At 33.6% G+C, this 16067-nt stretch overlaps 1 protein-coding gene and 1 long non-coding RNA gene across 3 annotated transcripts; one reads left to right on the forward strand and one right to left on the reverse strand.

Moving 5' to 3' along the window:
• Window positions 1-3915: 3915 nt before the first annotated feature.
• Window positions 3916-7577, reverse strand: LOC108841853 (uncharacterized). Its single transcript, XM_018614636.2, has 4 exons — window positions 7022-7577; window positions 4797-5246; window positions 4318-4636; window positions 3916-4238 (listed from the first exon to the last, which is right to left on the reverse strand). Exons 1-4 carry the CDS (start codon window positions 7448-7450, stop codon window positions 4102-4104), a joined length of 1335 nt encoding a protein of 444 aa, XP_018470138.2. The 5' UTR covers window positions 7451-7577; the 3' UTR covers window positions 3916-4101.
• Window positions 7578-10858: 3281 nt separating this feature from the next.
• Window positions 10859-13210, forward strand: LOC130497421 (uncharacterized). Of its 2 annotated transcripts, XR_008936411.1 has the most exons (7): window positions 10859-11298; window positions 11391-11620; window positions 11719-11855; window positions 11937-12210; window positions 12293-12449; window positions 12603-12803; window positions 12980-13210. It is a non-coding gene; the product is annotated as an uncharacterized LOC130497421 (long non-coding RNA). The 2 variants fall into 2 exon arrangements; XR_008936408.1 differs by lacking the exon at window positions 12980-13210 and having other exon boundaries at window positions 12603-12954.
• The last annotated feature ends 2857 nt before the right edge of the window (window positions 13211-16067 follow it).

Here is a 16067-nt window from a genome sequence, read left to right on the forward strand (position 1 = left end):
AATCCAAGCTCGAGTAGTATCTGATTCAATTTATGATTCCAGGCTCTTGGTGCCTGTCTTAAACCGTATAAAGCTTTGTTAAGTTTGTATACTTTTCTCTCACTACCTTTCACTTCAAAACCAACTGGTTGTGTCACGTATACGGTTTCCTTTAACTCCCCATGTAAGAAAGCAGTTTTCACGTCGAGATGGTGCACTCCCCATCCCCTTGCTGCTGCCATTCCAACTAGTAGTCTTACTGTCTCAAGTCGTGCCACAGGAGCAAATACTTCTTCAAAATCTATCCCATACTGTTGAACGTATCCTTTAGCTACCAAGCGTGCTTTAAACTTATTAATCGATCCATCTGAATTACGTTTGATCTTAAAGATCCAACGTAGTCCAATTGGTTTTACACCATATGGAAGATCAACCAAATCCCAGACTCTATTCTTTTCTATGCTTGCTATCTCGTCTTTGCAAGCTGCTATCCATTCTTCACGTTCGCTTGCTTCTTCAAAGTTGATTGGTTCGTTGTTTAAGTTTAACAGTAGTAATTCTCCTTCTTCCTCAGCAACCATGACATAGTCTTCAAGATACTTCGGTTTTATGCTCTGTCTCTCGCTTCTTTTTAACTCTGTCGTCTCATCTTTAGACTCAGATCCTTCAGTGGTTTCATCAGTTTGATGCTCTGTTTTAATCTCTGTTTTGCTCTGTTCTGTAAGTTGCTCTGTTTTACTCTGTTCTTCAAGTCGAGATGTAATCTGCTGAACTCCATGATTTCCGAACTCTCCCAAATCAACTATAAAATCTTCTTTCAACTCCTTGTCCTTTTCGCTCCATTTCCAGCCTTTTGTTTCATCAAACACTACATCCCGACTCACACTTATTCTCTTTGTCTCTGGATTCAACATTCGATAAGCCTTTGATCCCGGCTCCGTTCCGAGATGAACAAGTACACAGGCTCTATCCTCTAATTTCTTCAGTTGTGGTTTCACAATCTTCGCATATCCGATGCAACCAAAAATACGCAGGTGACTAATGTTTGGTTTCTTCTCTCGATAGACCTCGTATGGAGTCATGTCCTTCAACGCTCTAGTTGTGATTCTGTTTATTAGATATGTGGCGTGTCGTACGGCTTCTCCCCATAGATAATTAGGCATATGCATATGCTTTAGTAAGCTCCTCGTCATCTCTATTAAAGTCCGATTCTTTCTCTCGACTACTCCGTTCTGCTGCGGCGTATAAGGAGCCGTGAGATGTCTTCTGATACCTGCAACTTCACAGTAATCATTGAACTCTCTGGACACGAATTCTCCACCTCTATCAGTCCTAAAGGTCATTATTTTTTCTCCTGTCTCCTTCTCTACTACTTCTCTCAACCGTTTAAACTTTTGAAACGCCTCATTCTTCTCTTTCAACAAGATAGTCCACATATATCTTGAGTAGTCATCAATCACGACAAAGATATACTTACTTCCTCCTGCTGCACAAGGGTTTATAGGACCGCAGAGATCTCCGTGTAAGAGCTGGAGTGCTTTATCTGCTCGATAGCTAGTGGCTTGAGGGAATGTTTGCCTTGCTTGTTTCCCAAGCATACAACTAGAACAGACTTCGCTGATGACACTTATGTTTGGAACGCCTGTCACAAGTTCCTTTTGAATCATTGCTTTCATAGTTGCAAGGTTTACATGCCCCAATCTTGCGTGCCACTGATTTGACTCGTTTATCTCTGTTAGGTAGGATTGCTCGATGTCTCTGATTCCCAAACGGACCTTGTATAGCCTGTTTCTTCGTCTTTGTGCACGAACTAGTAACTTACCTTGCTGATCATGCATGGTTAGATTATCACCTTTGAGCCTTATATCACAACCAGCTTCTGTAGCTTGACCTAAGCTTATTATGTTACTCCTTAAATCTGGTATGTAGTACACATCCGTCATCTTTCTTGGCTCACCATTCATGTCTGTGAAGCTTATAGTTCCTTTTCCTCTTATGTCGATCCTTGAGTCGTCTCCGAATCTTACCTTCCCTGTGATGGCACTGTCTAGCAACGAAAAATATCTCTTGTCACCCGTCATATGGTTGCTTGCTCCATTATCTAGGTACCAAACATCCTCGTTTCTCTCATGTTTCTCTGGTACACAGTTTTTCTCATTAAGATAGACTTCTTCGTGCATCATAAGCTCATCCGCATTATGTGTCTCACTGTTATTCTCTTGAGCTTCTTGTAATTTCAACAAACGGTCTGGACAATCACTCGCATAGTGACCAACCTTGTCGCATCGATAGCAAGTAATACTACTTGGATCTCTTGTCCAGTTGTTACGACCTCTTCCTCGTCCTCTGTTATAGTATGATCTTCCTCCTCGTCCTCTGTTTCTGTTGTAGTCTCGATTATAGTCTCTGTTGGACTCTCTCCCATAGTCTCTTCGTTGATCTTGACCTTGTTGATGCCCTTCGTTGTTTGTGTACATAAGTTTGGTTTGATCATCACGTGATTCATCCTCATCTCGTATACGCTCTTCGTATGCTTTCATCCTTCCTACTATATCTTCATAACCTGTTTTGTTTAGATCCAACATCTGCTCGAGAGACGCCACCATGTGAATATATTTTCTGCGCGGGAGTGATGACAAGAATTTCTTTACGAGCTTAGGTTCTTCAATAACCACTCCTAATGCCGAGGACTTTGATGATATCTCAGAAATCTTTCCACTAAAGTCATCTATGGTCTCATCATCTTTCATCCTGAGTCTATCAAATTCAGACATTAAGGTACACAATCTTGCTTCTTTAACTCTTTCTGCACCTACATGCCGTGCCTTGATCGCTTCCCATACCTTCTTTGCTGTAGTAAGTTCTCCAAATTGTAGAATCATTGATTCTGGTATAGATTGAAACAGCAAAGCTTTGGCCATTGCATTCTTATCTCCCTTAGCTGCGTCTTCTTCTTCTACCACCTCCCAAACCTTATGTACTTCTAATGCAAGCTTCATCCTTATACTCCAAACTGTATAGTTTGTGTTGCTCAACATTGGGCACTTAATTGTGCTCGGACCTCCATCTTTTATAGCCTCCGGAGAGGTCACAAGTTCACCCATCTCTTCTTGTTTGCTCTGATACCACGTGTAGAATCAAGAACACCAAGTAGAAACAAGAACAACAAGTAAACCGATATTAAGAAATAACTCTTCTTTTATTGCTTTAGAAAACTGACTCAAAAACTAAAGCTCTCAATCACAAATCACTTATCTATTACCACACATTGGTATCTCTATTTATAGCCTAACATAAGTCCTAATCATAAGACATAAAGGATGTTTAGATAACTCCTAAACACCAAGGACTTTACTATTTCCTATTCTATAACTCAGTAGGAAATAGATAGCTTTATCTTCAAGCTATTTCAAGCTTATCTCAACATTCTTGGTAGAGTTTGATCTTCCTACTTTCCGTTCATTCAGTTTCTTGGCTTTCAAGTAAGAAATGACAATAACGAAAAGAAAGATTTCACAGAGATCATTCGATTCCATTGCTGGTGTGACTGTAATGCGTAATTGGGAGAACCTAGTTGATACTAACAATGAATCACAAGGTCTTGTAGGGAAAGATGTTGAGTGTGATGATCCTTCAGACCCGGTATCTCACTGAGAGACTCGTAATCCTCCTGAAGTAGAGAACAAAGAAGATCCGAGCAAAGATGTTGTTGATGAATCAAGTATATTACATAGTAAAGATGATCACTGGAGCTTTGTCCCCTGTTTAATCTCTCTGAGTGAATGATTCAGTTGTTTTCTACGTCACTCACTCTTGTTAGACAACTCCTTGACTAGTATACATGATGTAATTGTAATGCGAGACACTAAGATGAATTTATATTTATTTTGCTACAAGTACAAAAATCATTTGCAGAATTTAAAAGACAGTGTGAAATGTAGAAAATGAAAAGAGAACTTTTTATTTTAAATCTAATTTACAATAACATAAACTCTATAACAATAAGAATACATAGATATTTAAAGCACAGATAACCAATTCACAGTAAAAAAAAATAAAGGAAAAAATAATTTGAAAGTGATTATAGTGCCGAAACATTCTCGATGATCTCAGATAAGAGATTCAAGAAATGCCAATGGTTTTACCAAGAAGCCAGAGAACAAGAGACAATTCAAGTCCGAAAATTGTATGGAGTGTACCTCTATCAAGTGTAAATCCATAAACTGTGATTCCTGCTCTGTTATTCTCGAAGTAACTCACTACAAACAAACAAAATCAAAGTAAGATTCCACTAAGACATAAGCATGCAGAAGAATTTTTTTTTTTGTTTTTGTTTACCTAGAGCTTGTCGCTTTTGGAATGAGATGGTACTGAAAGCATAAGCAGGAATGATGTTATTGTTGTCCAGATCATCTTCTTCGTCACCATAATCGTCACTATCTGATTCTGCTAACGTAATAACATCATTGCCTTTATTGCTATGACTGTTTCTAGCAACCAAAGTTGGAGTCTCTCCATCTGCTATCTCAAAAGATTCTAACGTTGCGCATACATGCCATTTCGCAGCTAAACATGTCACAGCTTGAGCCTTGTGTGTGATCTTTGACGCACTTCGTAATAGTATCAGCAATGCAGTGACTAATGTCATGGAACAAAGCTGAAGATAAAAGCAAACGAAATGAGTTTCTCTAAATGAGTAATATATTCAGAAACAAACATTACTATAATGAGTGAACATGGCGGGTTTTAACCACAACCGGATTAAGTTATAAATATTTGTATCTTCCAAAATCTCAGATTGAGTAAATGAAACTTACAGCGAGTTCTCCAGCTCTGTAGATATTGACTTCAGTGTAAGCTTTGGTAGTAATAAGCAGAGAAGAAAACTGACTTCCAGTGACAAGAACCAACAAGCATAGAATGAAAGAACGATATCTATGACTAATGATTCTCAGATGACGTCTGATACGAAGATGTTCAGACAAGATTGAACCAACATCTGAATCAATCTGAAAGAGCTTAGCAAAGTCCTGTAGGCGAAGGATCTGAAGATGGCAAATGAGACGGAAGAGAACACAGACAAGGAAGATCACGGTTGTTCGGTAAAGCCAAGAACAAAGCTCCATAACACAAGCGACGGTATCGCTCAAAATAACGTTTCCTAAAAATGGTATTTGAGATCCACCTGAAGCGTACCACCATATTTTGTAAGCACTCATTGCTAAGAAACATGGGATCACGAAGTAGGAGACAATATGAAGCGACGTCTGCAAAAAAACAAAACACATTTAATAAGATGATGTAGCTGGTTTGCTTGTGGAACAAGTAATATTGTAAATCAAAGTTCTGGACTTTAGAAAACGTGAAAAGGTTCCCATATACATGTGTTGTTGATTAATCTCGCAATACATGAACTATCTAAATAATGAATTTGCTATCTGATCTTCTAAACTGTAGTCAGGTAAATAGTAAAAAAAGTAAATTGTGTTAAATCGTCCTGACGTGTGTAATATGTTGAATACTCCTGAAGTAACATCAAAGTGACGTCATATGATCTCACCAAGACACCAATAAACTAAAAAATAGTTAAATCAGTTTTAAGTCAGATTAAACCGGTATTTGACTGTTAAAGGAAAATTAGTATTGTTTATGGTTTTGATAAATTAAATTAATCATATTTCACAAGATTATGAAGTAAGTTAATGCTAAAATATTTAGTATTTATTGTATTAGTCAACATTTCGTCTAATATTTATAAGGTAATGAGCTAATTTCCTTTAAAATCAAGGAAGAAAATCACAATCATATAATAATTATATTATCTTTGGTCTTCGATACTCAACCCTTAAAGATGCGTCGAGTAGTTTCCTAACTTTATAATATTCATGATACTTTCCTAACTTTTATAATATTCATGATGATTCTTCCCCTATCTTCTCATTTGTTCTATTATTTTTGTCCATCTAGTCTAATATTTTTTTTTTTCATCTAATTTTTATTAAGGGTCAAAATCCAAAAAAAAACCCAAACATATAATACACATAAAACAAGAAGCCCACAAACAGAAGATCAAACTAAAGCCACATGGACTATAACTCAGGAAACTGTAACCCTTAACAAGGAGGCGCCAACGAAGCCACGCGTCGAGTAGTAAACATGGCCGGTACACGTGTTGGAATCCTCAACTGCGAGGAAACACGCGTCACATGAATCCCACATCTTGACCTAAGCGTAGGTCCATTCCGGAGACCTAATCGACGTTTCACCGGAAACAAAGCCGGAAACCAGAAACCGATCATAGATCTCCACCATCGATCATCCGTGAAGAGAAGCTTAGCACTATTCCTCTTCTCTTTCCATCTTCATCCGTTCTCCAACTCAACCTTCAATCGGCCAACGTCGAACACACCCCAAAGTAACAGAGCCACCAACCAGGCGGATGACTCCGGGAATTAGCCGCCGTCAACACAAGGAACAGTGCGACGCGGAGATAGAAGCCGGATAGCTCCGCTGGAGAGAACGCGAACCACCGGAGGCAGTAGCCGGATATATTCGTCAAAGAGATCGCAGTATACCGGAGTCCAGTCACCGAACGATAATCAGCAACAGAAACAAAGTTTCACTCAATCTCATCCTCGTGAAAGATACGCGAGAGAGAACGAGGAGAGAGAGAGAAACCTTCGTGTTTTTATCGATATCTTCCATCTAGTCAAATATATTCTTTGTACAAATTATTTGCCATAAGAATAGAATATTAATTCCTTTTACAATAATTGCTATATTTTTATAAACTTTACTTTTTTGTGTGGCAAAGAACTTGTTTTGCACTTTACACCGTTAGCGAAAAAGATCTATCGCCAGTCGGTCTAACTTTAACATACTCCGACATGATCTGGAAGAAGTACGGTCCAAAATTTTCTAACACAACACAACAGATTTGTCTTTTACCAGTTCTGTAACAATCTTTTATGAATTCGAAACAACGGTAGAAACTAACAAAAATAAATTTAATTACTATTTTTTTATTGAGAAACAAACTCACATTGAGTTGATTGGTGTAGTTTCTGCGTACGGTTTCGCTCTCGTCCCATAGCTTATCGAAGAAGAGGAACCGTCGGAGACCGTACTTGCTGACGAATCTAGTGAGGCAGAGGAAAGAGACTGCGGCGACGCTGCTTAGAGACAGCTGCACGACTCCGTCGTACGGTCTGGAATGGTAACTGTCGCAATCGGCGCAAGCGAGGAGGAAGTGAGAGATCGCAGGAACCACGAGCGTGAAGACGACGAACATGGTCCAAGAGAGGATCGCAGTCCATGGACTCGAGTGGTCCACGCACATCCATCTCAGGTATTTACGGAAGCTCTGTAGCTCGTCTTGCTGGTGCGAGACGCAGCGATTAAAGACCTTGTTTCTGTTGTTCTCGTGGTTGATCAACGGCTCGTTGCCGGTGCTGATGTCGATGTCCGCCATGGAAGAGAGAATCAGAGTTTGAGAGAGAGAGATCGCGTTTGCGTTTTCCTTTTGGTATTCGGTGACACGATTGGTGAGCAGATGTTACTGATGGGAAACGCTATTTATAAGTTAGTTTTATTTGTTTTGCGTGGAGTTGTCTTGCAAGTCGGGATCAAATATATATTTGGCGTATAGTGAGAGATAATATTTCGAGTATCATAAAATTAAGGATAAAATATACTTTTGAGTGTTAATTCAAGTAAATGATATAGTATTCCTCTAAAAAGCATAAAATTAGGATCAAATTATATTGATTCACTATCTAAATATATTAGGATAGTTAGAGAAATATTATGCCGTTTACTTAATTAACTCTCGCGAATTTATTTGATCATTAACTTTATTATACTCCAAATATGAACGAGATAATAGTTGTAGCATAGAATTAAATATCAAAATATATTTCTTCTTATCAAATGACTATCAACCGTTTTCTTAAAAAAATTGATGCCAAAATAAAAAAAAAACGTTTTCATAAAAAAAATATTTAGGTGTATGCTTTTTCTATTAATGACACAAAGTTTTTCTCAACAGCATGTTATTAAGAGACATGCATGTCTTTTTGTAATTTTTTTAATCCTCTATATATTAAAGGAAGATCATTTTTAAAACTTACCATATAAGAGATTGACAAAGTGTCTGACGTGGCTTCACAGGAAATTTCTATGATCAGTACACATTTAACATTGGCAGACGGTTTTTTGTGAGTAAGACAACTTACTACACTGGCCACATTATTTTACAGTTTTTATGAACACACTTACCACCTTATCATAATGTTGAACACATTATTTTAGTTTCAGTTATTATATTTTATCGACCATTATGTGAGATGTATATGCAATTTATATGATCAAGTTTGAAATACTATGTATCGAAGTTTTGCAATACTCATGTACTGAAGCTTTGAAATACATTGGATTTATACGATTGCTTTCCTATTATTTAATATGTTTTAAACTATAATTTTATTTAAAATATGAAACTGAAGCCACTATATGTAGAAAACATGAGTATAAGGCGTGTTTTCCAAGTTTTCTATAAGTTATCAAAAACTTTATATCTAAACTCATAAGTAAGTCATTGGTTAAAGCATATAACCCCTATACATTAATCTTGAAGTATTGCAACATTGTTTTAGCTACTAGATGATTTTTAGAATCCTGAGAAAAATAGTCAGTTCATCTAAATATATATTATATTTTTATTAAACTAGATATTAAATTGATTAGTAGTATATAGAAGAATATTCTTAATTGTTTCCTTAAATAAAAACTACAGAATTGCCTATTATGATAAACATATATATCACAATTAATAATTATGAATAATAAAGATTTTATAACAATTTTTGATTCTTCCTCATTTTTTTTAGTTTTATATTATTATAAAATGAAACTAAACAATCGCATCACCCATATAATAAAAAAATTATATTTTTTTCTTATATGTTATATTTTGAGTTTTTTAAAATGACTATAAATTACTAAAAATGTTAAAAATCCCACTGGAAAATTTGTGATTAATTAATGAATTTTGTTTTGTTATAACAAGACACAAATGATCATAAGATCATATGAATATGAATTCTCATTTTATTATATGTTCATATTAAACAATTTTTTTGATATATATTAGTTTCGTTTAAATAAAAATATATACAATATAAAAATTAAAAATACATAAATATGTTAATTTTGAAATTTGCTTTTAACAACTATCACATCAAAAATTTTGGGATTAATTGTTTAATTTTTTGTAACATAAAATATACAAATGTTAATAAAACAGTATGATAATAAATATTTGTATTGAAATATATTATGTATTTATGTCACTATCATTGACATTTAATTATATACCATACAAAATAAACAAAATAATTATTTTGATTTACTTAGCATAAAAATATCGTATATAAATAAGATATATTTTTTTGATTTATGTGATTATTCTAATCTCATCCTATATATTAAAGGAGAAGCATTCTAAGAAATGCGTTCACACTATAATGGACACGTGATAGTCTTACAATGATTTGAGAATGAGCATTCACACTCCACATAAATGTTTTCAAATTCTACATAAATGTGATCACACTATGTACGTTATGTTTTGTTTTTAATATAAATATGAATTTAAAATCAAATTCTACAATAAGATATTAAGACATAATAAAAACAACCCAAAACCAACTATATCTAAATTAGGGTTGTTCAATATGATAAAAATGAATATTACCAAACCAAACAGAAATAGATAATATGATTTTGTTTTGGTATATACCATACAAACCGAATGTATGTGATTTTATAAAAATCATAGGATTTGGATATGGTTTGGTTTATAACCGACTAAACTGAACAAAACCGATCAAAAGTAAAATCATGTAAATATGTATAAATTTATAACGATGCATGAATATCTATTTGTTATATAAGTTGAACTATAATTATAATTTGTAAATCACTTTAATTATAATCAAGTAATAATTCACTGTAACTGAGACTTCTTATTTTCTTAGTCTTTTTTTTAATCTTTTTTATTTATTTTTAACATTGACTGAATTGAAGTAAATATTTTAACAACAATTAGTTGAAATTTTTTACAACTTTTTTTTTATCTTTAAACAAATAGAGTTGTGTTCAACCGAAGACATATGAATTTGATGAACACTAAATATGGAAGAATAGAAAACTTTTCTTTCGTGCTTCTGTTCTGTTTTTTTATTTTTATTTTCAAAATTTAGAGCTTTGATATTAATTCTAAATTTGATTATTTTATTAAATGATAGAAGCGTTTTTCTATTATTTTATTTAAATATATAATGTTTTTTAATAAATGACTTTTTGACAACATGACTCTAAAATTCGTATAATATATAATATGATCTCAAACTAAATAATTATGTTTTTTGGTATAAAACCGAATAAACCAAAAGCCGACGGTATATATACCTAACTGAATCGAAATAAATATGGATTTAGAGTAGTAGTTATATTTTACTAACCGAAATACGAAAAAACCAAAAAAACAGAACTGAACCGAAAGCAAACCGATATCTGAATTTAACACCTCAATCAACATGAAACCAAACTATTGTTTCATTCTTGAAAACATAATGAAAATAACAACTTCATTTCGCGCAAGGCGCAGATCATATCATAGTTGGATTTTAAAAGAAAGCGCTACAGAAACTTACTCAAATTACAAAAGTCAAGTCGAAAAGAAGTTTACAGTCGACGGATGGTTTCTTTGCGCACGAGAGAGGAAGTACAACTTTGCTCTAAGAGTTTGCTTAATGTCTAAGATCAAAGCAGATGGAGGTCTGCTTATCTATTTATATAAAAGAGAGTTCTTTCTCTCCAGATTGAGCCACGTAGGATGACACATAGATAATTCGTTTAACGTCGTGCTGACACGTCAGCACGTGTCCAAGGAGGCTGAAGCGTCGTTTTGGAATTTAGGTTTCTATCCGTCTTTGTTCTACGCCGTTCTTAAAGTCGACGTGAGGATTCTATTCATTGGGTTTCGATCGCGTTGTTTGATCTTCCAGGATGTGTGTAAGTCGAATCGTCATGAGGAATCACTGGTCGATTTTCATTGGCATCGTTTCGTATGCGATTCTTCCCCTCTAAAACGTTATAACATCCATTAAAATCGCCATCAATAACCATCTTTACTTCTTCTAGCACCGCCGGCACGATCAATCATTCACCGCTTATTATCTTATCTTGAGTCGGTGGATAATACCTATAAAAAGTGCAGCCTTCTTCCATCAACTCATACTCCTCCTCGATTCTAAGGTTATTTCGTTCTTAGATGATTTTAGGAAGCAAGGAATCTCTTTCTCTCTCGCTGTTCAAACGTTTTAATGATGGTGATTTACATGAAACAGGGCCAGAGCCATAACCATGGACTCTTTCGGATCTTAATATGTCGGACAGATCTTCCGAACATCTCATGGTTTCGGTGATTCTTGCTTGGCTTACCAAGGCAGGAGTGAAGATGGGGGTTCTTGCTTGGCTCAAAGGTGAGGATTGGAGCATGGTGAGTCGAGAGTGGTTTGGACAGGACGACCGGTTCGACTTTAAGCTCCGACCTGTGATCCTTCTGATGTATCTACAGGTTAAAAACATCAGTTTGTAGCATTTATATTTTATATTACAGCGAAATGAAAAATATAGTTTGAGTGAACCATTTCTTGATCACTACAATAACAACAGATGGAAGATGACATCTCACCTTCGGAAGTGTCCGTCTTGGATTGCGAATTTTGCATCAGTGGTCCCGGTAGTTATATAGTACATGTTTGTTGATGAGAATGGTATTGGGTTTGTTGAGCTTATGGGTTTTTACAGTGGTAAAACAAGTTTTTCTCTTCATGTTTTTGCTAAGACCTTGAGCTGTTAATGACTAAAGGTTATTCAATCATTTACAACAGAATCATTATGATGTATGCTACGTAAGCCAGTCAGATGTCGACTGCTACATTACTCCTGAGTCAGCATTTTATCTCGAATGAAAAGGTGGACTCTTGAAGTTCATTGAGACACAGAACAAGTTGATTGGTCACATGGTGATTGTTCTTGATGTAGAAGCAGAGCAGGAGTTGATGTGCAAAAGCATTGAATCTAACAGACTCCTCTGATAACAATCTTCTTATAGATGTCGCTTCTGGATACCACAAAGCATGGTGATGAATCTCAGATACATAGGTAACAAAAAACCATGACCCTTTCTCCCCACATTTAAACTATTTGGATAATTTAAACCCATTTATTCGTTTCTTGCTTTTAGATCATACCTACATGATTCGGACTGTTCAAGCAACGCATCAAACAATGTTGACCGTATACTTCTTTCCCATAGTGTTGTTGTTAATGGTGCATGGCAGGTTACACTAGCTACATCAGTAGTCTTATCAAATGGACGACAAACATACATTCCTTACAGCGTAAGTTACTGACACAAATCAAATGGGTTTTTCTCTTTCAATCCAGGAAGGATCTGAGTTGTGATTATGGATGTTACAATGGAATAATCTGGTTCGACATAACAGAGCTGTGGTTTTGGAATCGCCCTGACCTGTTTTTTGTTGTTGTTGCAGAGTATAACATAGAAACAAAACAATATGGTGATTACGGATAGGATGTGGACAAGGCTAATGTTTTAGACGAATCAGCCCAGTTTTTAGGCCCAAAGGATATAATCAAGGAGAAGAAAGAGGTGCCGGAAAAGCTACTTCTTAAGAAAACTGTGATAGAGTTTTTGATTTTCCTACGGCTTCTTAAGAGATCGCTAAGTGAAGGTAAGAAAAGCATGTATTTCCAAAACATGTGATATTCAAAGTTTCTTTGAAACAATAATGTTTTGGCGAAAGTGAAATAATTGTATGTATTTTTTTTTTTTTTTTGTTTAGCGATTACGTTTATTTGTATTCATTTTCCGTGTGATGAGTTTAACACTTCAGCTATATTCTTTTAGTGCTGTGCTCAAGACGAAGCTGAACTGTGTAGAAGCTTCACGTTCTACCCTACGAATAAGTGAAGAAGTATGAACAACATTTTTGATTACGTATTTTTTAACACTAAATTGTCATTGTCGTCAAGGAGAAAATAAAGAATCAGGAATATAAAAGTGGCTTCATTGTGTACGGTGTGTTATGATTCTGTAAATAACACAGATTGTATTGTCTATTTTTTTTGTCGATGATTGTATTGTTTATCACATTAAAAATATATTCTCATTATCGAATGAACAGAAAAACAATTAATCTATTTCATTTTTAATATATTTTAGATAGTTATTTTGTTTCAAAGATTTCACGGAAAATAACCTAATTCTCAATATCAATGATGCAGGAAGTGAAAAATATTAATATTTTTAAGAATTGATTCATTTTCAATTCAATTAATTTATTGACATAAATATGTTAACATATAATCCTTTTCAAAATTCATATAATAAAATAAAAATAAATAAACTTATTGTAATTTTTAATATTTTCATGGATGCAAAAAACTAGATTTATAAAGATTATCAAAAGTTTTAAAAAAATAAATTAAAGAAAGTATTGGAATAAACAAAATATTACATCACCCCAAATTAAAATAAGCGGAGTTCAACAACATAAAAAGATATTTTATATACATCTTCATTATCTTTGGTTCCATATAATATAACATTATTTTAAATAGTCAAATATAAAATTTAACTACATTAAACAAAACACATTAAAATGATATTATTCATTTATAAAAAACTACAAAATATTAAATTAAAACTGTAAAATTAAGAATAAATAAAAATCAAACTATTTACATAATAGTAAACAAATATGTCTCAACTTCTTTTTTTTTTAATATGTGTCTCAACTTCAAAATTTAGTAACTTTCTTACCTGTTTTTATCTTTTTTTACAACTAGGTAACGACCTTAGACGAATTAAAATATTTGAAATTATATTATAACTATATATTTTAAGTGTTGATTTATAATATAAACAATATATTTACATTTTTAATATTTTATACAGTTTTAAATATCATATTCAGCCTAACATAAAACATAACAAAATGCATTCGTAGCAATTGATAATTATGAGAACCACTAACCTATTTTTGAAAACCCAAAATGTAGCAACTCACAATTAACCAAGAAACTATGAATTTATTATTATTAAAAAAACAAAAAACAAGAACACCTTCTACACCTAATCCACCCAATATAATAAGTTATAGGAAGAAATCTATTAATATACACACACACACATCAAAATCAAACATAATTAATCTTAACATACATAATCTCTAATCCTTGCACACCTTAACATTTTCTAAAACTACAGATGTTACTATACACTTCTCTTGCAAAAACTTATCGAAAACACACGTAAAAAAAAATATACAATTACAAAATTACATATATCACAAATAGAGTAAATCCCGTCCGTAGGGCGGGCCGGCCCTAGTTTTCTAAAAAGACATGTATGGTTTTTTATTTTCTTCATATTTAAATTTTATGCTATTTAAAAATTAGCGCCTAATTTAATTTATCTTTACAATAAATCTAGAACCTAATTAAGTATTTTCTTACAAATGCTTTTATAATTGTTTGCATCAATTAATGAATATTCATAGTCATATAGTGCTATGCAACGATATTACTATAAACGTGATATACCATTTGTTTACGATAATGTTTTCATGAATCGCGGGTGGACTGAATTTATGTGGATGTTTACGGGAGAGCCGGAACAATTGCTCTAATACCTCTATATCTCATGGAGTAATCTTTAAAGGACCTGTTTTTTTTTTTAAATTTTATATGGCAAACGAAAAATCATAAAATTAAACTGGCAACATGAATATTTTTTATATGATTTATAGAATTTGATAAAAATATTTCAAAAATCGAAAAATTATTTTTTCATATTTTTACGAAAATCATTAAAATATAATTAAAAACGATTTTAATTTTTTTTTTTCAAATTTAAAAAGTATAGAAGTTAAATTTTTGTCCATGGATTCACTAATCCATAAAGAGGGTTAGGGTTTAGTTTTGATGATAGGAGATAATTTGATTTGGTAATTTGAGTTTTGATAAAAAATAGAATTACGAAAAATGGCATAAAAGAACAACGAAACCCATAAAAAATTGACTCTAAAAAAATAGGGGCAGCGAAGCTCATGGTCAGAGAGCTTTGGGTCTGCCGGATTTTTGGTGAGCTCTTCGAATGTGATTTATCTGATTGAAACTAGTTGATAATATTCATATAAACCAATCATATATTAACATGTTCGTGCCAAACTATTAATAAGAACTTAATAATGTTGGATATAAAGAACCTTATTAGAAGAAAAAAAAAGATGTAAAAAAGAAATGAGGCAGAAGGTGAACACAGAGTGTCGAGTGGGCCATCGTTAGCATGTTTTAAGGTCTTCTCAGACCACCGTATAGACAACGCCACGACTGTTGTTAGGCTGTTCCTAATAAACCATTTTCATTTTTAAATTACTAAACAAGTCGGTTTAAATTGTGCAAGAAACCAAAAACATCACTGGATATTTGTGATTGTACGATGATTTTCTCACTAAATTAATGTACGAAGACCATTAAGAACTGTTTATAACCACCGAGCGGGAGATGTGTCTTTTTTTTTTCTTTGAACATGGGAGATGTGTCTTGTTTACTGGAAGAAAAGAATATTTTTTAAAAGGCATCTTAAAATGTGTAACTTAGCCAATGCTAATGATCAATCTGAATATGTAATTATTCATAATTTTTAATTGAAAAGTTAATCATTGTGATGCTTTGAAATCAACTCGCTTGTTTGTATCTGGTTGATCACTTGTGATCTTGTCAGTGCCTTAGTGGTTATGTTTTAGACACACTATGGAACCAAATAATTATACTGTGATCAATTACTTATTTCACATGTTCATTATTAATCATATAATTTCATGAATGAATTTCTCCAATAGCTATCATGAATACACCTCTCGGCAGGTCCAGGTAACGCAACAGCTTTAGGCCAGATAATATTAAAACAGTCTGGGCCATATTTACAAATT

This window comes from Raphanus sativus, chromosome 1, assembly GCF_000801105.2.
Source record: "Raphanus sativus cultivar WK10039 chromosome 1, ASM80110v3, whole genome shotgun sequence".
NCBI lineage: Eukaryota > Viridiplantae > Streptophyta > Magnoliopsida > Brassicales > Brassicaceae > Raphanus > Raphanus sativus.

Excerpts from the sequence above, each read along its gene's own strand:
- LOC108841853 (XM_018614636.2), bottom strand. The coding sequence starts at position 7,450 with ATGGCGGACATCGACATCAGCACCGGCAACGAGCCGTTGATCAACCAC. Across the intron at positions 4,637-4,796 it reads ACAGAGCTGGAGAACTCGCT|CTTTGTTCCATGACATTAGT; the intron begins GTAAGTTTCATT and ends TTTTATCTTCAG. Across the intron at positions 4,239-4,317 it reads CCAAAAGCGACAAGCTCTAG|TGAGTTACTTCGAGAATAAC; the intron begins GTAAACAAAAAC and ends GTTTGTTTGTAG.